Here is a 23,216-nt window from a genome sequence, read left to right as displayed (position 1 = left end):
CTGATTAAACTTTGAGAGTAATCTTTTCATAACTTAGGACTTTGAGAACTTTCTGCATCCTGGATTAATGTCATCCAGTGCCACTACTGACAAGTAGTCAGCTGAAGTTTGATTGGTGAGAAGCCAGTGGTGGCGAGTCCCCCAACCCAACGCTCTTTTGTCTCCTTATTCTCAGGGCAGTGTTGTAGCATGAAAAGCATTCAGGATTTCTCTTATCTTTTGTTTCCCCATTATATTTACTTTTTTAACAAAATTTGATCACAAAAAAAAAAATGTTTAGTTTCTTGAAAATATATAGACTGTTGCTGAATTTGTACTTTATCTATATAAACAGAATGCCAAGAATTGTATTCATCTGTCATGATTACTTCTGAACCACTGGGGCTAGAACCTTGATCTTAGTCTTCATTGAAAGCTTATGATGTTGAAGCAAAAACTGTGGCTAGTGGCAACCTCTGACATTAAGGGGGTTAGTGTCTTTTCTTCAACAAACTGCATAGCCAAAACTGATTGAGAAGGTGACACAGCAATGAGAAAAAGAAGAGCAGCACCATCTGCTGAGCGTGAAGGAAACCACAGAAGTCAGTTACATGCTAGGAAGGAGGAGGAGGAGGAAGAAGACGGCTCCAGAAACTGCTGTATGTCAAGCACCTGCAGCACGACAACCCACTGGTACTCACAAAATACTGCGGGTGGAACCTCGGTCTAGGGATCTGCATGTTTCTAGATTTTATATACAGTGTATCAAAGGGAAAAAACCTCACACCGTTAAGCATAAACATTAAAAGAATTTCATAATTAAGAAGGAACTAGTTTCATTCCAAAAACATTTATTAAAGGCTCGAGAAATAAAAGTTACCATTAACTCATAATATTTGATAAAATAAAACAGTAAATGATGCAAGTCTCAGATTTATTTACATTAAAAACCTAAATGCTATAACACATTACTTCATGTAAATTTACAGTGTAACAGGACCAGTGGAAGATTTAGAAAGGAATCATCAGGGAAAATAAAATAATAAAAAAAAAAAAAAAATCAAAAACATTGAAAAGGTACAGAGTTAAATAAATGAATACTGACACGTGAAAAGGAAGAGGATAGCATTCATTGGCAGGAATATAAAATGTATTTTCTAATATTTAAAAACAAAAGTCTGAAAAGGAGTATAATTTACATAGGCTGGGGGAGAAAATAATTCTGTTTATTGCTTGGGTCTTTTGTCATTTGATTTTTTGCTCGTTTTGTTTTCTCCGGAGTTATTTTGACTTTGTGTGAACCTTGCAACTGTAGACACGCCATCCACAAACTTGGTTTTAAAGAGAACGTTGGCATTGCTGAACATTCCATCCTTCAGTGATACCACTATGAACTGAAAAAGAATTGTAATAAATGCTTAAAAAACAAAATACATTGTGTCATTTAAATAAAAATCACAAAGGTAGATAACACTAGTGTTCTACCATTACCAAAACACTGGAATAAATGACATTTTGATAGTAAATCACTTTCTGATGTTCCAAGAATGGTTATGGGCTTAACCTGAACCGGAGTAGAAAAGATGAATGAGAGAGAGAGAGAAAAAGAGAGAGAAAGGAAATAAAAGGAAAGCATTTTTATAAGTATATAGCACTGGAAAGCGATTGCAAAAGTTTCTAATTTTGGGGGTTAAACATGCAAGAGTAATATGGATGAAAGGCAAAAAATTTAGACAAATGTCTGCATTTTTAAATAGAAACATGGCAGTATGTACATATTCTTAGAATCAAAATACTGTGGGCCTAATCTTTAAAAAGATCTCAGTGCAGTTGGGAGTTAATTTAACTTCCTTTAGAATCAGATACCAAATTTTCTGTTTGTATCGAAAGGAACAATGAATTAATTACCATATCTATCTGTTATATAAAAAAATCTTGGGCAGAGACGTGATCATCTCGGAGAGACACTTTGAAGTCCCATGAGACTACTTGCATGTCACTCCCTACTTACAAACAATTTCTCTGTGACACTTTAACATCCCTCGAGACAAGGAAGTGAGACAAAGGACAGTTGCTGTACAGGCTTTTAAATGATCGACGCGTAGCACGACACGCAGAACACGCAGCTCGGTAGCAGCAGCTGATCCATCCACATATCCTTAGCATGCGCTCAGCCCCACCCCCCCAGAGACGCAAAGTGGCGAACGTGAAACATGCCCCTGTATTTTAAAATAGTAGACACTGTGGTAAAATGAATAGAGGCAAATGAGACTTTAAAGAAAACAAAAAACTTTCACTAATTACTGAAAAAGCAGGTGGAGAAACTATCGACTCCGCGCAGGGAAATCTTTAATTATAATAAGTCTGGTATCTCCTGCTAAAACATTTCTTACTGGTTTGTAGTAGGACGACAAATACCTGTGAATGTGTGAAGTGTGTCTTTAGCATCTGACCAATATTCTGTGTATGAGAAAGGTCCAAGGCAGCATCCACTTCATCTAGAATGTAGATTGGGGCTGGTTTGAAGAGCAGCATAGCCAAGATTAGAGACAAAGCTACCAGAGACCTGTAACGAGTGTTAAGATTTTTCACATTTATATCATTATACTGTATTAACATGAAACATGACTATATTAAAATTAACTTGCATTTATCTATTTGAGATGAATAGTGTAGTTGCTTCTTAATAAATCCAATTACTGGAGTAAAAGACCCCGAAGCATGTTTTTTTAATCCTTCCTGCAGCAGCTTTCTCATTGTAAGCTCTTCTAAGTCCATGGTATTAACTACTAAATCACATCATGAATGTGGTCCAAACCAGTGGGGGATGGACAAAGATTAATAAAAGGCTCTTCCAGAATTTTTCTAGGATTTTGTTAATCTCTTTAATTCTTGTTGGCTATGCAACCACAGTAAAAGTGAGACAAATTATGGTAGTAATGCTGCATAGGCTAAAAGAATACACCTCTTTCACAAATCATTTATTCTCTACTTTTGATATCAAAAAAACATCATGTATTAATTTGCATAATAAATAAAATGACAACATTAATTTTACACTCCACCCCCAAAACCCCCCCCACCCGACCAAGTTCATTACAAATCAAATACAAATTTTAGTTTACCTCTGACCACCACTAAGTTCAGTCAGGTTCTCTTTCCATGTGCTTCCAAGAGCAACTTTAAATTCCAGCCCATCGAGAACACCTTGACCTTCTGGAGGAGCTAACTTTGCATTAGCTCCTGGGAGAAGAGTTGAGAAGATTGAACCAAAATCTTTATTTACCTAATATTAAAAAAGACCAATAGATTATGATTATTGCCATAAGGTTTACAGCTAATCACATTCAGATTAAATTAATAAATGAAGTAAAATTGTTAAAAGAATAAAAAAAAAATTATTGAATTATTACAGTAGAACAATGTGATTTCTTGCTTCCTCTTTTTGAGAAACTTTGGTCACATTGTTTAAAACAAAATATGTCTAGAATTTAAATATATATTTTAATTTTAAAACGAAGTATACTAGTTTAAAAATATATATAGTCTATTTTGTAAAATGAACAGAATACAACAAATTCAAAATAACTTATGGCAACATGTAGTATTTTGGTTTGACATGCAAGTGAGATTTTACTGTGTACTCTACCACGACAATATACACTTCTACTTATTTGGTAGAAACTGAAATACTGTACTATAAGTCCCCTATATATGAACCTTCAAGTTATGAACTTTAAATGATGCAAACATGCTTGTCCAATAAATTAACATAAGTAAATTTTAATTAAAAATTGTAGCGTAACTTCAAATTTCTCTATAGTGAAGAAGTTTCTAAGCATGTGTGGCACTACATGGAGTGCAAAACCCTCACTTGTACTGTACATTTTCTATAGGAGTTAAGGGTTGGGATTTGCATTGTGTTTGTTGGGTGCCTAAGCTAACTTTGCTGGACTTGAGACCAAACTGGACTTGCAAAAGCGCTCTTGGAACTGAACCTGTTCGTATGTAGGGGAGTTACTGTGTAGTGGTAAACCTATTATGCAATTACATAAACAAACTTTTTTATTACTGCAGATCAACTTTTGTACAGAAGTAAATATTAAATTATTGAATAGTAGCGATAAGAAAATGAAAATGAACACTAGGTAACTCACTTTTTGCCATGCAATGTTTAGTGCTTCATTTTTCTTCTGGTCTAGCTCTTTAATAGTTATTAGTATTTTTGCTTTATCATTTTCAACAATCCTTTTCTTCTTCATCAGGTCATTGTACTAAGCAAGGGAAATTAAAAAAAAAAAAAAAAAAACCAAAAGTAAATTGTTAGGATGTAATAAATGGAATGCCAAACAAGTGACAAAATGCTGTCATAATAATACTTATACCATATAATTTTCTCCAGGTTTATATTTATATAAAAAAATTGTATTTATATAACAAGGGATGCCCATTCACTGAAGGACACTCTTGTGCACACAACACAGTCACATATATCCTAGCAAAATTTAACATACATGTCTTCAGGTTGAGAGAAAAAAAAAAAAACAAAACAACAACAACTGGGACTAGTACTAGGATGAAACCAGTACAAGTTCCTACATCTGATATGCAAACCACTATGCCACCAATTTTGGAAGTGCATTTGATAAATATCAAAATCAGATGTAATTTAATGTATATTTAAATGTTTTTGTGAAAGAAAATTGAAATCCTTATGTTTAAAATTGCCCAGATAGGACAAACATGATAGCATCAAATTAGGATTCCCAATATTATGCAAGGGTTTTTATACTTTCCAATCCGTATGGTATGAAATAAAAAGAGTAAAAATGTTATCTTGAATTGAATAGTTTAATTAAGTAGATCTATTTCATATTTTTATGTAACATAATGATGCTGGGAGATGTGCAATTAATCTGCATTTTATATTCTTGCTGTAAAAACACTATTCAAGCATACATAATAATAATAATACTAGAAAGGAAACTGCAACAGCGTAAATATCTTACGTTCTCTTCCGCCTGACTAAGCATAGTCATTGCTCTCATGTTGACATTTCTTCCTAGTTTCTCCTTTGTTTCTTCTAATTTTTTAAGACGCTGACCAGCCTCTTTGGGATTATTTGTTTCAAAGTCGTATGCAGTGTTCGGCTGGCCAAATAGATGTTTTTCTGCTGTAATCCACTCATATTCTTCAAGCATCTTAGTCACCTATACCAAAAGTCAAACAGAAGTATTATAATGTAACAAATGAAACTATAAATGCTTCTGATCACCATTGATTAAATGATTCAATTACATACAAATAGTTCTGTTTATGTTATATATGTCTATTTAAGCAAACACATACAAGCCATGAATACCAATTTAATGTACAAAAATGTAAAATTAATGAACCTGACAAAGTTAAAATGCATTCATTATGCAAGTTTATTTTTTTAGTGTCTTTACCTAATGGCAAATAAAATGTAACAAAAAAATTAAGACTTTGGAAGTCTTCATTTCAGGAGTTTATTTTAGTCAGGATAAGTATCGTTTCTTGATGGGGAATTGTGCCGAAAATTTCTTCTGTCAACAACAGAAATGTTCATATTTGTATTAAGTTTTTAGGGAGAAGAATGAGCATATTGTACATAACTTTTAGTGAAATATTATAATTGGCCAGTGTTCTACTTTACTTTTTTTTTTTTTTAAATCAGAATTTCAGTCGATATGGTCTGTCAAACATACTTCTGAAGAACTTAATTATCTAGGACAATATACTAAAAAAGTACAAATTATTCAGCAAAGATTCAAATGAGGCAGAGAAGTGTGTTTTTTTGGGGATGACCCATATGTGTACAAATTCATATTAAATTAAGCCATGACAACTTTAACCAGACAGATAACAAAGGCAACATAACAGATATGCACTGATCTGAAAAGACTTACAAAACCAGTTTACCCATACAGAGTAACTTATTTTCTTATGTTTGATTGTGAAACCAAACTAATCCACAGAGGACTCATGTGGACATATTAAGAATCTGTAAACTCTACACAGACAACGATCAGCCCAAAAATTAAACCAAAATTCAAAGGAGGTGGGAAACAGTAGTATCATTGTGCTGTTGTGAGATCCAGGATTGGTGTAGTAGGGCTTATATTTCATTACAAATAAAGGAATATTGATCTTGCATGCCTTTCCCATTGCAACCTCCTTTTTGAACCTATACATTGGTACAAAAAAAAAAAAAAACGAACAAGAACCTTACCAGATACTAATTAAACACAGACTTTAAACATAATTTACCATGATAGTCCCAACAAGTCCTGCATTGCTGTACTTACTCTAGTGGCCGCATCAGTGCTGTCTTTTTTCAGTTTGCTAATGCTGTGCTCCATTTCCTTTATCTTCAGCTGTGCTTCATTCTTTTGCTCTTTAAACTTTGACACTTCTGCAGATTTCCCTTTAATTTCCTTCTCCTTTGCCATTAACAATTCCTTCTCCTTACTGAGGTCTTCTTGTGCTTTTTTTACAGCTTCCTGTAAATGAGTAAAATTTTACTATTTGCATTCCTAATGAAACGTTTCAGATTATCACTGTTCTATAAAACAGTCTAAAATAACTATGTATATCAAATTGTAAGATGATTGAAAATAACTATGCAAACTGAACACTTAATTCTGTGCTTTTATGTGCACTCTTTAAATGCTACAATTTTCCTAACAAAGAGAAAAAACAAACATAAAACCACATAAAATATATGGAAAGGTCTAAATTTCCCTAAAACCCAGAGGTACACTTGGCAAGAAGTAATGATCCTTTGATCAATTACTTTTTGATTCGGTCTCATTATACAAGAATAATCTACTCCTCACTTTAAGTGGCATGCTCGGGATTAATTTAAAATTATGCAAACTTCTCACTAGAGATTGATGGACAGTGTGTTTTCAGTAAAACAATTTAAGTTTGTTAAAATTTACTTCAATATTGTTAAATATTAATGAATTCATCTTTTGCCTTTGTTTTAAGGATAATAATGCTGTGCTTAAACCATGAGGGTTAATAGCAAAACCAAAGCAAAAACAAAAAAAAAAGCCAAGATGATTATGACATGCTCACTTTATTTTTTGAAACTTCACAAGCCATACTGTCAATCTCCTCTTGAATGGACTTCAGTGCTTCATCCACAGCTTCAATCTGTTCTTTATATCCAGTCTGTTCTCTTTTTAATTCTTCTAGCTCCAAAACAAAGGCATCAACTTCCTGCACAATAATAAACGGTTAAAAAGTTACAATTTAAAAAAGGCTAATACTTATTTTAGCAAATTATTTCATTTGATTATAAACAGTCCTACAGAGCTCTTAACTTTATTTTTTTACTATGTACACAGTTCAAAGCATGCTTGGCCTGACATTTAACAGAAAGTGGACATATGAGGCACATCTATATAATTATACTCCTCAGTTTTTCCATCACAGTGGAATCTTGAGCCCAGCTAATGACATGTCAGGAGAGATTCAGGTCAACAATTGTTATGGAATGGACCATACAGTACTTCCATATAAATTACACTTCAGCGATACCTGAAGGAAATCACTCAACCGAAGATTTTACAACACAGTACAACTTATTATACTATACAATAATACAGAATCAGGTACATACCTTCTACAATATTTATTAGGTACAGTACGCAAAACAATTGTGAAGTAAAATGAAAAGGAGATTGAATCAAGTAAACAACTTGAATAATATTAAATTGGTAAATCAACACATAAGGTCAAATGAAATAAACAAGCTGTGCAAACAAACAGAGGGTTGCTCTAATGCCTCTATTCATGTCAGCCTTGACAGAGGATCTAAGGGGGTTTGTGTGTGTGTTTGTTATTTTTCTTTCTCTTGATCATCAAGCATATGTTCTGGTAGGGCAAACAACCGTTGGCCATTTTTACTTATACATTTCTTTGAGTATGTGCGTGTGTGTGCTTACATTGATATTCTGCTTTTTTCCCAGCTGATAAATTTCAAATGATGTTAATACTACAGAGTCCAATTACGAAATTAGTTGAACAATGTCCTTAAAACAATGATCAAATAGCAAACCACACAAATACAGATCTTTATTTTCTAGAAATTTACTTTATGCTATATGATCACAATACATCTAACCAAATAAATACCTGCTGTTTCTCCTTAAATTTTTTATTGGAGGCATCTGCTTTCTTTTTAGCTGCATCAAGTCTTTGTTCAGCCTGTTTCAGTTCCTTCTCTCGTTCTGCCTCTGCATTTTTCATTTTGTTCTCAAGCACTTTGTATTTGTCTTCTGCTTTTTTCTGTACCTCCTTGGTTTTCTTCAGAATTTCTTCACTTTCCTCTGTGAGGGGAAAATGATAGATGATTATGGTTATATATTAATGAGCACACAGCACATACAACTTTACATTAACATATTATGCAGTAAGTGTAAATCTTAATTATAATGACTGAAACTCTTGCCTGCCTTTGTGTATCAGATGCAATGACGGATACACTGAACATCCTTCATATACGCAAATGCTTATCAAACTGTATACCATAATGAAAAGCATTAAATATTAACGAAATAAGTGCTACATAGGTCATCGTTGATAAGGAATGTAGCAAAACAGGCTTTTAACAAAGTTGTACTTAAATTTATTTTCACAATTGTGGTATGCAACACAAACTTGTGCAGGTTGGGGCCGGGGTAGGTGCTCAGCTGATCGAGAAGGTTTGAAAGATCATATATGAAAACAGATCTAAGAATAACCAAAAGAACAGCATGCAGACAATTAAAGTTGATAGACAGGACCAGAATTCTACTTATTTTAAATAAAACCCCTTACAATTTTACTTCTGAGAGTACTATGCAGAATGCAAAATATGCACACAGCTCAGAGCTTATCATTAAACTTAATAAAATACACATGCATAATAAATCCTTAACAAGCTTCATTTTCTTGACAGCCTTTATATCATTTGAGTAAACCACCATGTAAACTAAAAAAATAAAATAAATTAATATAAAAAGTGTGAGTATTTTAAACCTCAATTTAATATTCACTTAGAAATGTTATCTGAATTTGAAATGCAGAGTTTTTTTGTCAAATTGTAAATCTTTGTCTGTCTGCATTCCACTGTACACACATGTTGTACATTATTCAAGAATACTAATGAAACAGTAATAATGTTAACTGTAGTTCATACTTTCAGTGTATGAAACATTCAGAATTTTATATTATTTATTAATATTTACTTGATACATGATAAAGCACATTTTGAATGGCATAATTCTTACAATTTAATTTCTCATATGTAACATGAAATTTGCAGTGTTACCTAGAAAGACTTTTTTGATTAACTATACATTTAAAAAAAAAAAAAAAAGTAACATACTTGTTGGAAACTTGGATGCACTTACTACACTCCTCAGTTTTCTACATACTCTTTATCAGATTTAATGTCATTACAGTAGCTAGGAACAAGACCATATAAAGCCCATTTTCCACCAGGTTTTTGGGCAATACATATATACTTGCTCAATAGCCAGTATATTAACTTAACTGCAACGTTTCACAGACAATACTAAATTATGTGTAGTGGCAGATTAACTTTTAAAGTAAGTAAATGGCAAGTATTACACATAGAAAGTAAAAATATTAGATATAAATACACAATTTGAGGTTTGAAACTTAAATATAAGAAGAACCTTCAGGTCATAGTGCATTCTTAATTTTCTGCTTCAAGACTGTGTACAGAAGTGATTAAGAACATATCTAATGTGTGAAATACATGTCAAGGAAAGTTATACTTAAGGTATGTAACACACTTGTGTGGTCTCATCTGGAGCACTGTGTGCAGTTCAGTCTCTAATTCTGTAAACAAGACTAGAGAAAGTCAAGACTGCAACTAGGCTGATTTTAGTTCATGCAAGTATGAGCTACAAATAAAGATTGGAGTGTGGACACTAGGGGTTACTTTAAAATGAGCTATTTAATAAGAACAAGGGGAAATGGATTGAAACTTATGATATAGCTTATATAAATTTATCACACGGAGATTGGCACACGCATGAAATAAGTTACCAGGTAGTACTGTAGATAGCAATACTTTGGTTACCTTCAAAACTGACACTGTCATTATGTTGGACAAATTAGGTGTGTAGGTTTGTTGGCCTGACTGGTCTATTCCCATGAAAAAGTGTTCTAATGAATGGCTTAGAAACAGAATCCTTAACAATTCTGCAAATTAAACTACTAATGTCAAGAAGCTATATAGGGAGAGGAGTTAGAACTGAAAACAAAATAATGGATCATAAGAACAGTGTACAAGAAGAAAACAAAAATATCTTGAATTACAGAAGTGTTTAGAGTTTTCATTTAAGCACATATTGATACTGTAACTCACCAATAGTCCTTTTTAACATTTCAAGTTCTTCCTGTTGTTTGTGGTATGAACTTTGCTGAAGCTTAGCTTGCAAAATCTCAGCTTCTTCAGATTTCATATCCAACTGTTGTTTAAGCTGTCGATACCTAATAAGATATTTTTCATATTAAACGAAAACCCAAAATAGATGCAATGATCAATATGCACACAACGTATATACAGGAAATTCTGTAAATAAAGAACTTGCAATCAGACTTTGATAAAACCTAACATAATAAGACATCCTGCTCTCACATTTCTTCTCATTTTAGAACAATAAAGAAACCACAATACTTCTTTAAATACTCTAGTACAAAAGGCTGTATACTGCTAAAATATGTTTCTATGTAGTTTCAAATTCAAATAACAGAAGGCAGATTTTAAATTGTTACAATATTTAAACTGTTAGAACTTGAATAACACAGGTATACATTGAAAAACACTGTTTTGATTATTTAAGTTGAATCTCATAATCTCATAACTTTTTTTATTTTTTAAACAAAAAAACTTTTAGACATCAATTATTTTTTATGATGATTTGTTTGAGTTAAATACTTTCCAATATTAAAATCTATGTTTAAAACATTGAAAAATTAATTACAGTAAAAGGAGCTCCATTGGTTCAAATGTGTGGACCTGAAAGTCCTGTGTATCTTGCTGGGCCAGAATACAGGGCTTAAAAAATGCTCCCATGTTTCATTTATGAGTGGGAAAGCTGAACCAAGAATTTACATTGGGTTCAGAGGGACTGGCCAGAGAGAAAAGAAAACTACATCTTAGTGCCAAAAACATCATCACACCTAGCTTGGTGGATCCAGATAAAGTGCTGCTACCACTGAAAGTTTAGGCAACAACAAAGATTCAAATTAAAGAAATTGTGAAAAATGTATTAGTTAAGTTTAATGATCTGACTTGTCAATGATCACATTTGGAATTTTTCCCTAAAAAAAACTTGGAGTGGAGAGTGAAAAGCAGGGTGGAAGATTTCATCAAGATATCAAGAACATGGAATGAAATTACCAGGGAGGCTGGGACATTGGTGGACAACTCCTGGATGATTTATAGGGACGCACCAGAAAAAGCATACAAATGACAAGGCCATCAAACATTTGAGATTTGGATTTAAAAAAAAAACTAGAGAAATTACATGTAAGCAATACATATTGACAGACTGTTTACATAGATTTTTGTCTATTTTCAAACAAAATATTTTCATATTTAACTGATTTAGTGCATTTATGTACTGTATAAATAATAATAAAAATAAATTAATTAATATATGTATACATAAATTGTGCAATTTGTTAATTCTCTTTATTAATTTTGCACTTAAATATGGCATGATGGGAACATATCAATTATTATTTTCTTATTGTGTTCATTATATCCATGTCAGCTACCACAGTACTTAAAGAATTTAGCCTCAGCAAGGAGCAGTCAGTGGTTCGGACTGAAGGGGACAGATCACGATTGGGCCTCAAACTTAAAACGCAATATGCACATTTTTGGGATGTGAAAGGAAAAACTTAAGTAGACACAGGAAGAAACTGCAAACTATACAGTATATCAGTGATCAGAATGGGATTCATTACTAGAAGACAGCAGCATTAAACTACATGAATTCATTATTATTATTTTTTTTTAACTTAAAGTGGCAAGTAAATTGTAAAAATGCTTCAACCCTAATAACATAACAGAGTCAAATGGGTCTGAGAATGTTTTATATTAGGATTGAAAATTAGCATACCAATCTACTCATTCAAAAACTTTACTTCTAAAGAGAAAATATGCTTACTTTTCTGCGGTTCCTTTGAGGCTTCCTAACTCCTTTTCCACTTCTTGAAGTTCTGATTCCTTAGATTTTAAATTATTTTGAATATCCTTCAGTTCTTGAAGTTTTGACAGAACGGAAGCAGCTTGCAATCTAGCACCTAAAGCCCAAGCATAAAAAAAAAAAAAAAAGTTAATCAAAAAAGAAATATAATTTAGTAACAATTCGAAACTATCATACTTTAAACAAATACATAAAAAGAACACTCATTTTACCTCCACTTAATGTTCCTTGAGGATCGCATGTGTCCCCATCAAGTGTGACTGTTTTCACTAGGATCTTCTTGTCAAAAGCCACTTTTTTGGCATTATCAAGACAGTCACAAACTAAAGTGTTGCCAAATACATATTCCATTACTTTCTGAAGATCAGGTTCATATCCCACCAATGACAAAGCAGAGTGTACATTATCAGCACCAACCTATAAACATAATGATATCATTGGTAAGTAGTGACAATTATGATAAATCTGTATCAGACTAGGGGCCTCCACCCCCTGCTTTCTTTGGTCGCCAACCCCCAGGTTTGGTTAACTGGATATACAATTTAAAGAGATTGTTATTTTCATGGGAATTGTTACATATGCATTATTTTCAATTTTACTTTAAAACAATATTTTGAATTAACTTTGTTAGTATCACGTTGAATTTTGATTCTATATTTGGACTTGCATCGTGACAACATAACGTATAACTGCCTGTAAGTGAATATCGTTTCTTTCTCTCTAATAAATAAACCGACTTTTTCAAATGTTTATCCCTGTGATTTGTTAATTGTCATAGCAAAAGCTATTCTAATGGGAAACTGTAAATGTTTTAATATGAATGGCATATTAATATCTCCTTTTGTGTCTGTTATCTCCTGAAGATGTACTACATTAACTTTCTTGTCACCTGTTCAAACTTTACATGTCAGAATTTTTCAACCAATTTTGATTACAACTAATCTTGTCCTATTGTATAGCCCATCACTCAGTCATAAATTAGGCAAGAACATTACAATACATTCTTCTTTCAACAGTAATTTGGCCAGTGGCAGATCAGACGGTGTTAGCGGTTGTAGATAATCTTTGGAATATTGTAAGTTCATGTTTTCATCTTCCACACCACCACCACCCAACTGTTTCAGCATAGTCTATTGATATGCATTTAACCAATTTGCCGTGAAACCGACAATTTACGCGTTAATTCGTTTGTCTTCATCGTTTCTCGCTGCCATATTTAGATAAATGGGTGATTCTAAACTGGATCTTCGTAAGTGTGTGTGTGTGTTCACAAGTAAGCCGTTTAATGGGTTGTTATCTGTCCAGGTTAAGTGCAGGAATGCACCCGATGACCATGGTCTTGTTTGAAAATAGTTGTAAGTATGGCGTAACTAGAAAGAATCTCATGGTAAAAGTCACCATCTTGCGGGACTTCCTTCCAAAGAGTCTCTTCCAAAAGTCATGTCTCGTCTCAAGATTTTTTTATTATAATAGAGAGAAATTCTCATGTACTGTAATTTGCAGAAATGTACACTATAACTTGAATGTTGTCACAGAGTGAGCCTACGCCTATAACATCTTAAAATGTAAGAGACTCTGAGAACGTAAAGTGGGAAATATTAAAATATTCCCATACTCAGCTGGCAGCACAGTGATCACCGCTGCCTGTTGCACCTTATCGCAGAAGCAGCTTGTCTGAAGATGGAAAAAATACTGAACAAGGACAAAAGCAGGGTGGAAAGTACTCAGAAATGGCCCGTCTCCATAAATGTGAATATAAGTTGGATGAACTTTTACATGTCATGGTGAGTTTAGGTACAGTGTATAATATTTGTTTATTCCAGAAAACCAGTTTAAACTCTTATTTTAGATGCTATATTAATGCTGGACAGTTTTCACCAGAAACAATTTGATGAAGAGAAAATGGTAGCTGGGGGCTTTGCAAATGGTTGAGTAAGGAATTAAAAATCCAAGTAAATTACAATGTGTTATCTAGTCATTGAAATACTAACTATATTTATCTCTGGTACTTCCTAGGGAGATAATAAACATTAATTGGGATAAGGTAACTTAATAGAGTCAATCATTTCTGTTCCTGAGTTAACATTCTACCGAATGAGTCTTTCTGACACTAAAATGCTGTTGACTTAACCAGGAGGATGTCAGAAAGAACAAACTTCAATGTGCATGTTATTGTGAAAACAACAAACTGTCAATGCCTTTAAAATGTACAGTAGACCCACAGTACATTTTGGCAGGTCTGTCCACGTCTATCACTTACAAACTTGTGACTGACAGCAGCAGCTCTTTTATTCAAGACAAAAGTTCTTGTGTGTGTTCTGGGGTTGTTGTTTGTATATAATATTTTTTTCTTCAGCTCCTGTGAAGTTTTAAACTTCCCCTTGGGAACAAATAAAGTAAATGCAGGAAAATTTTAAAAAAAGCAGTCTAAACTGTTCACAAAATGTTGTTTCAGGATAGTAATTACATTTTTATAATGTTAAATTCTAGATGGATAAGCTTATTGGATTTGTATGCTGATGTTCTGCATCATACTGTAAAAAAATGAAAACGTTAAGTCACCGTATTGCCTATTAGAAGCCTTATCTTATGGAATATAAAGACTAGGCATCCATCCATTTTCTAACCTATTTATCAGAAAATTATACATTAAATGACTCCATGGGCAGCACGGTGGCGCAGTGGTAGCGCTGCTGCCTCGCAGTTAGGAGACCCGGGTTCACTTCCCGGGTCCTCCCTGCGTGGAGTTTGCATGTTCTCCCCGTGTCTGCGTGGGTTTCCTCCGGGTGCTCCGGTTTCCTCCCACAGTCCAAAGACATGCAGGTTAGGTGGCTTGGCGATTCTAAATTGGCCCGGGTGTGTTTGCGTGTCCTGCAGGATTGGTTCCTGCCTTGTGCCCTGTGTTGGCTGGGATTGGCTCTAGCAGACCCCTGTGACCCTGTGTTCGGATTCAGCGGGTTGGAAAATGGATGGATGAATGACTCCATGCAGACTTTTCAGCATAGCCACTGCTGTTTTTGATATATATAAAGAATTTGGATAAGAATATAAAACAACAAGCTGGAGAAGGTTGCAGATGATACGAAGTTAGTTAAATTGGCAGTTATCTATAACCTACTGAATCATTACAGAGGGACTTGGACATAAACGCTTGGGTGGATTTGTGGCAGATGAAATTTAGTAATTAAAAGTATTAAACGTAGGAAGTAAAAATGTTAGATTTGAATACACAATGGGAGGTCTGAAAACTGAAAGTACTTCTTATGATAAGGACTTGGGAGTCACAGTGGAATTGTCACTATCAACTTCCAAACAGTGTTCAAAAGCTATTTAGGTTAGGTTATATAGCATGATGTTTAGAGTTTAAGTCAAATGAGGTTATGCTTAAGCTTTATATGCACTAGTGAGGCCGCACCTGGAGTACTGTGTGCAGTTTTGACTTTCAGGCTACAGAAAAAGGACATAGAAGCAGTAGAAAAAGTCCAGAGAAGAGCAACTATGCCGTTTCCAGGACTGCAGAAGGATGAGCTATGAAAAAAAGATTATAAGAGCTTAACCTTTTCAGTTTAAGCAAAAGGAGATAGAGGTGACATGATTGAAGTATTCAAAATTATGAAAGGAAGTAATTAGTACAAGGATCTGTTACTTTAAACAAGAGAGGTTTACTTTAAAATATGTTTAACAAGAACACGTGGACACAGTTGGAAACTTGTTAAATGTAAATTTCACACAAACATTGGGAAGTTTTCCCTCACACAGAGAACAAAGATACATGGATTAAATTACTAAGTAGTGTGGTACACAGTAGGATTTTAAGGACTTTCAAAACTAGACTCAATGTTATTTTGGAGTAATTAAGTGGATAGGAGTGGAGTGTTTTGTTTAGCTGAATGGCCTGTTCTCTAAATTTTCTAATATTCTAGTTCAGCCACAGTTTTGTCGCTTGTATTTTCCTGTATGAGTTTTATCATGTACAAATAAGACAGATGAGAATCTCTTATATTTGCGTGGTCCAAAACACTCATGTTCCATCTTTCCTGTTGTCAGCTCTTGCAAACATACATGCCCAACCCTATCCTTGAGACAAACATCAAACTGGAATGAGTCACAGATGCTTCGGACTAACTCATTAAGGATGTCAAACACAACTGCCATTTATAAGATCATGTCCTAACTTTCCAAGATCATGTAAATGAAGCCTATGACAAAAAATGTTAATAAAATGATTGCGTTAGAAAATTTAAAAAACACACTCGAACAAGACAGGAATTCACAAAAGTGGCTTAATTAGAGCTAGTGTAGATTTTTTCTTTACTCTCTGGCCATTAGCAGAGCAACATTCTCTTCTAATCTAATGCGTTTCTAGCCAAAGCTGTGTCCCTGGAAATATCTTGCCATCTTAGCGCATCCTACAATATATAGAGCAATTATCCAACATTATGTGCCAAAATTAGGACAACAGATATATGGTGAGACATCACCTTTGCAAATATATCCCAGGTCATCCAATATATTGGCAACATCTAAATATAAGTGGAACGTCATTCTTTACATTACATCAGTGCTTCTCAATTATTTTCTGTCATGCCCCCCCCCTAGGAAGAAGAAAACATCTCGCCCCCCGCGACTATAAATAGTATCATTTGTCTATAAAATTGTTATAAGTACTCCTCTGCATAACACTGCATCCTTATTAACGTATAAGAGAATAAAAAAATGAAAGAAATATGGACCAATTTACAACAAAGAATAGCTTTATTAAATGTAACAGAAAAGATTTAAAGTGCATTCTAAATTCAAAAAAAATTTAAAAGAAAAATAAAAAAGCACGTTCCCCGAGGTCAAACGCGCCCCCCTTGACGGAGGGGGCGCGCCCCACTATTTGAGAAACGCTGCATTACATGAACATGTAAGTTTCTCTTTTTGAGTTCTGAATGATACATCTCAAAATCAAAATTCACTGGAGTCCGCAAAAGAGATAGGAACATTGCAATAAGATGCAACCCTAGGAATATTTAACTATATTTTAAGCAGACGCAGCAAATTAAATACACACAAAGACACTTTATATATCTGTCTTGAACTGTGATGTGAATTAATTAGTTGCAACATAATTTTTCTGTCCTCTCTAATTGTTATGTATAGAGATATACAAAAACTTGGATGCAAGAAATAGTTATTTTTTTGTTAAAACTAACAGCGCTTTCATAAAACTCTTTACAACCAAGTAGTATTAACAGTTAATTGAGTTCCACAAACTATTGAAATTTTATTGATTTTCACAAGCTTAAAACACAAATTTTGTTTGCACACATAGTCATACTATACATAATTACACTGTAGATGCACTTGCAAGGTGTCATGGTGGTTATTGCCAGGGCTGTGGAGTTGGAATCTGAGACAATTTTGGGTACCTGAAGTCAGAGTTGAAGTCGGCAAAAATGTACCGGGAAAAAAAAAAAAGGAGCAAGTTCAAATGTTCCATTTCACAAACAATAGTCATAATTAAACTAATTCTGATACAAGAACAAAGCCCATTGCATAGATTTGTCATTACTAGTGTGATGTTCAACAGAGCTATTATACAACCTGACATTCACATATTGTAATCTGGATTATGGTACATTACAAAAACTGTTTTAATTTTATTTCAGATATAATGTGTTTAACAAGTTCATTTGAGTGTAAACAAGTGTAATGTGGTAGGTGTAGGTGTTTGTTATGGCCTGATGTGTGTTCAGGGGTTCTGTCTGCACTCTCCACATATGCTCCCACCCAGGGCTGAACTTTAGCATACCTTTGCACACCATGTGTTTTAGAAGATTTAGAAATTAAAAAGGAACAGATTCTATGTACTGTATTGTGACAGATAATGCTTCCAATATGTTAAGCACAATTGAGAAAATGAATAAAACAGAAAGTGACAAACAGATATTAGATGAAGACAGTTCTGCAAGTATTGGAGAAAGTGAAACCGAAGAGAATAGTGAACTTTTGGATAACACTGCTGAAGAAGCATCTAAGCTTACTACTATTCAACATATGCATTGTGCTGTTCATATTCTACAACTTGCAATAAGAGAGAGTAGCTGCATGATGAGCTTTCACTCCAATAGGCAAACTGAGGCAAGCAACTGTTGCAGCCAGGGCTCGTAAAACAGATGCCATTTTGAAAAGATGTGCAGGAAAAGGAGTAATTTTGGATCAAACAACACTCTGGGGAAGCACTTATTTGATAGTAAAGTGTTTGCTTGAACTAAAAGAATTTCTTGAAGAACTGGGCAATGAAAATGTTTCATTAACTTAAAGCCAGTGGGCACAAGTAAAAGAACTGGAAAGTCTACTTTCTTACCCCTTTACTGTCACCAAGAGGTTGCAATATGAAGATTTAACACCCGGTAAATTTTTCTTGGAATGGAAGAGCTGGATATATTGCCTGAACAAAAGTGGAGGGTTAATAGATGATGGCATCGTATCATCAATGAAGAAAAGAGAGAGTCTCTTACTGGATAATCAAATCTTGTTAGCTGCTATTTATGTTGATCCAATGAACCGAATTTTGTTGAGCAGTGACCAGATTGCTAATGGAAAAAAGGCACTCTATGATGTAGCAGTTCACATGAAGGGATTACTACTACCTGAAACACCACCACTGGATGAAGCTACAGTATAAGCACTAGTAACTCAGGGTCATCCACTTCAAATGAAGGATTAGACCGATTCCTAACTTGGACAAAATGGAAAGTTTCAAAAGCAAACCGAGATCACCTATGCATGAAAGATAAAAAGACCAATAAAATGTCCAAATAAAGAGATTCATTCCAGCAGGAGTTTTTTTAAAGAATTAAAAGAAGTTGAAAAGTATGATCAATCATCGAAAATGACTGTAGAAGAAGCCATCCTTGTTGATCCAGAGATTAGTGATGTGGCTAGAACTGTAACAGCAATGCCACCCACCCAAATCAGTGTTGAAAGACTAATTTTCAGCTCTAAAAATAATCAAGTCAGATTTAAGAACTTCTATGAAGGAGGATCTGGCAGAAGCAATTCTGTTTATTAGAACACTGCATTGAGTTTAGAATAGCTGTTAAATGCAATCCAACTCTACAACTGTATTCCAAGTTTAATATATAAACTGTTTTTTGTTCATGTAGTTAACCTTTGTTTTAAAAACTACTGAAGAATGTGGTTTACATTTTTTGAACTGGTAAAGTTCCTGTTCCTGATTTTTATGCATTCTACTACTTGACAAAAACAATAAATAAAACCTTGTTTTAATTTATTGTTTTTTATTTAACTGGCCAATATGGTAGAGAGTCAACCTCCTAGCCAGTAGTTATGTGGCTAAATGATGTGTATGTTGCCTTCATTCAATCAACATAGAAAAGACATTAGCATGTTAAATACAGAGGAGTCGGAGTCGAAGAATTTATCTACCAACTTCACAGCCCTGGTTATTGCTGCTGCTTCTTTGATTAAGCGACCATGTGTTTGAAACCTCCTGTCTGCTGATGTCTGTATGAACTTTGTGAATTCTCCCTTTGTGCCCATGGCGTTTTCTCTGAGACAACCATCCCCATAAAGCTCATTACCAAAGTTACGTATGTTAGTTTGAATAGCAATTTTAAAATCGCCTTGCCTAAATTGTGTCTGCCCCAAAATAGTGCCCCATCTAGAAGTAGTTTCTGGTTTGCTACGGATAGTCCATTGCAACACTATATTGGATTAAGTTTGGTACTGATGTGAGTGTTATACATATGTGCATATCCCATTACTAAATGAAATTTACTTTCATGGTCCATCTAAAAACAGGTTAACACTTTAGGTATAGGAAACATGCGTATATTACTCATTATTTCATTTCTCATGTAATAAGACCTTAACAAGACTTTCTTCTGGTTTTCAAAACACTTATAAAACACAGATGGGTTATTCATCTCTATGCAGTGTGTCATATTGACACGACGGTATAATTCTTAATATAAAAGGATTCTTGTGTCTAATACTAAATATGTACTGTCACAAATGCATCTCAGTTAAGCCACCTCAGACCAATCCAAAGTGAAGTTTTGTTAGAAGGTCACATTGCAGAGGTGAATAAGAACTTTACTGATATTGTGTAAGTGTTATAATGACCTAAAGAAGTGGATGTTAAGGACTTGTTACACAAGAGTAAATGAGTACTTTAGGTACTGCAAAAACTGCATCCATTAAAGTACTACCAAAACAGTTTACATAACACATAAAATCTTAAAATCATTACCTTCCCCTGCCAGATCTTACTGGTTCAACCATTTAATAAAATATTAACATGATGCACAATGTACGTCTTTTAATGACAGTCATAGTGATAACAGGTTGAATACTTCTAAATATCCAATACTATCCCAAACAATAGTCTTCAGCTACACCAGTAGACACACAATTATTCAGGCATGTCCTGGGTCTACTCCCAGTGCACTCTCTATGGGATACTCCTAGGGTTTATGCTCATGGGATTCCTCAACCATTTTAGTTAACTTTTTTCAATAAGCCACAATTGAATCTCTACTTCGTCTTGACGTCATTTCCACATACAGTATCTGCAGAGAAAACTCAATTTGGTTGGTTGTACCAACAATCTCATTGACTTAATGAGTTAACAATAAGTCTGTCACCTAGTGTAAATTTTATATATAAACATCTATGTGTGGAAGTGTGTGTGTCTGTCTGGCCCGGAAGTGAGAGGTGCAGTCAGGATAAGGGCTCCACCTCTGAGGAAACAGACACTCGCTTAGCCACTAATAACACAAGCGAGGCCAGCACATCAGCTAAACGAAACCTTCAAAGAAAGAGACCCTCACTTAACCGCTAATACACAAGCGAGGCAAGCAAATCGGCAAAACGGTATCCCTTTTACTTTTCCACCCCCAGCTAATACACAAGCGAGGCGAGCACATCTGCAAAACAAAACCTCCTGGGAGAGCGATGCCCAGAGTAGTTCCTTTCAATTACCTGACATCTCTACATTTCAAATTTTTTTCTGATGATTTCAATAGTTTCTAGGACCCTGGGCTTTTTACGGCATGTGCTTACACAGCTAGTATTTAATATTTGACAAGGAGTTGAGAAAGTGTATTTTAAAATGTAGAAGCTTTACAATACAGGTAATATAAATTATTTGCAGGAACACAATTTTTATTGATATTTACACTAAAATGGCAGTCACTTAGTTATATATATTGTAGTTACTTCAGGCCAAGTTCTTTTAATACACATTATAGAAAACAATTGTTAATAAGTGCTAGGAAATCCATACACATCTCCCTCTGTTCGTTAGACACAAGCTTTCTAATCATAGTCGCAGCTAAAATTAATGTAAAATATGGAGTTTTAGAAAAAAAATGAAAATGTTACCATCAAATTAACCCAAGCAAAAGAAAACAAGCAGTATGTATTTAATCACCCACTAATATTTAACACTTTGCAACATCAGTATGTGGCCTTATGAAGCTACACAAAAGGATCATGAAGAATAGTCATGTTTCTTGTGATGTAAAAATATAACTTATGCAAATGGAGTATAATATAATCCATAGACTGTCTAGCATCAACAAAACTTTCTAGAAGTGCACAAAAAGCCCAGTATCTAAAATAAACTACATGCTTCTTATCCAAAATGTACAATATTAAACAGTAACACTACTTACCAAATTCTTAGCAGTCTTTACTAGATTTTCATTAATACTTTTTGCAGAAATCTTATTTTGGGGTATAATAGTATACCTTCGTTTCAGCTCGCCCTTCTCCAGAATTAGCTTACCAGTCACCTGTGATATAGCAATCGCATATAGTTTATTCACTCTAGTAAGAAATGTCAAAAATAATTTATTCAGATGACAAAGGTGATTATTTATTGCATTGGAGGTAAATGTTCAGGCTTTAAACAGTCAACAGAAAAATGGTATCAGGTAAGGAACTTAAAAACAAAATTGTAACTGTATGAGGACATATAATACTACTGAAAATAGAATATTGAATAGAATATTTATGAACACTGAAAAACAGAAAAGTGCACTGAATATGGAGTTTGTCCCAGCACATGTTAATGATATTTTTAATATGCAAACTAAACTCTAAAATACACTCAACCTAATAGCTAGTTGATGCCCAATGTTCTCTCAAAAGAGCATAAACCTGTCTGGGCATGGATTCAATAAAAGGAGGTCTGCATTACGTAGAGGAGACGGAAAAAAGAGAGAAAAAAAAGTCTCATCCTCATAATGCAATTCAGATCCATACCATTCTGATGTAGTAGGATACCATCTGTCTCAGATAGAAGTATATATCCTATTGCTGTCTGCATGGTAGTTACACTGTGTAAAAATCTCATTTTCAAACATTTTTTGCCATCAACACAACCTACCACAGAGAAAACAAGAGCCAACGATCTTAAAAAGAGGGCATTTAAGAGGCAAGAGAAACAATTTACTCTGAATTCTGCCTCTTAATACATTTACTGCCTAATTTGTGTGTTCATTGGCTCACTGGAACAGCATATTACTTTACAATGACAGGAGTGGAACTTTTCTGGTTTGTCAGAGGTCAATTTCCAACCATAACATGGTATGGGTAGTTCACGATTGGCACAATTTGTTTCAGGTAACAGTCCAAACTTAATAATACAACCATTACTCAGAGTTTTGAGAACTTTTATTGCGTTAATGAAGTGTATAGTACTATATTAAAATGTACACTGGTTTACGCTTTATGTTGCTAAAAAAAATGTACAATGCTAAACTTAAACACCTGCTATACTGCAATTAAAAACCATGTGCTAGGTTATTAGAATTAGCCTAGTTGAAAAATCACAGTTAGTCACAACCCCAAAAAAATACTTGAGAGAACCAGTGTCACACAACTGAAGTGGTGAATGACAATCAATACATAGGATACGTGATGACCTTCAAATTGAATTACATAGAGTAACTACTC

General features: G+C 34.1%; 1 protein-coding gene across 1 annotated transcript in view; it reads right to left on the bottom strand.

The window, feature by feature from the left end:
* Positions 1 to 813: 813 nt before the first annotated feature.
* smc2 (structural maintenance of chromosomes 2) overlaps positions 814 to 23,216 on the bottom strand; it is a 36,347-nt gene continuing 13,944 nt past the window's right edge. Inside the window, exons 13-24 of the mRNA XM_039759393.1 lie at positions 21,932 to 22,051; positions 12,455 to 12,659; positions 12,204 to 12,339; positions 10,391 to 10,515; positions 8,146 to 8,339; positions 7,084 to 7,227; positions 6,309 to 6,503; positions 4,989 to 5,189; positions 4,137 to 4,253; positions 3,105 to 3,265; positions 2,398 to 2,545; positions 814 to 1,373 (exon numbers count right to left, since the gene is read on the bottom strand). Of these exons, the coding sequence (XP_039615327.1) occupies positions 1,206 to 1,373; positions 2,398 to 2,545; positions 3,105 to 3,265; positions 4,137 to 4,253; positions 4,989 to 5,189; positions 6,309 to 6,503; positions 7,084 to 7,227; positions 8,146 to 8,339; positions 10,391 to 10,515; positions 12,204 to 12,339; positions 12,455 to 12,659; positions 21,932 to 22,051 (1,914 nt within the window). The 3' untranslated portion in view covers positions 814 to 1,205. The remainder of the gene's footprint in view (positions 1,374 to 2,397; positions 2,546 to 3,104; positions 3,266 to 4,136; positions 4,254 to 4,988; positions 5,190 to 6,308; positions 6,504 to 7,083; positions 7,228 to 8,145; positions 8,340 to 10,390; positions 10,516 to 12,203; positions 12,340 to 12,454; positions 12,660 to 21,931; positions 22,052 to 23,216) is intronic.

The sequence above is a fragment of the Polypterus senegalus genome, chromosome 7 (assembly GCF_016835505.1).
Source record: "Polypterus senegalus isolate Bchr_013 chromosome 7, ASM1683550v1, whole genome shotgun sequence".
NCBI lineage: Eukaryota > Metazoa > Chordata > Cladistia > Polypteriformes > Polypteridae > Polypterus > Polypterus senegalus.
This window is presented reverse-complemented; position numbering and strand designations above follow the sequence as displayed.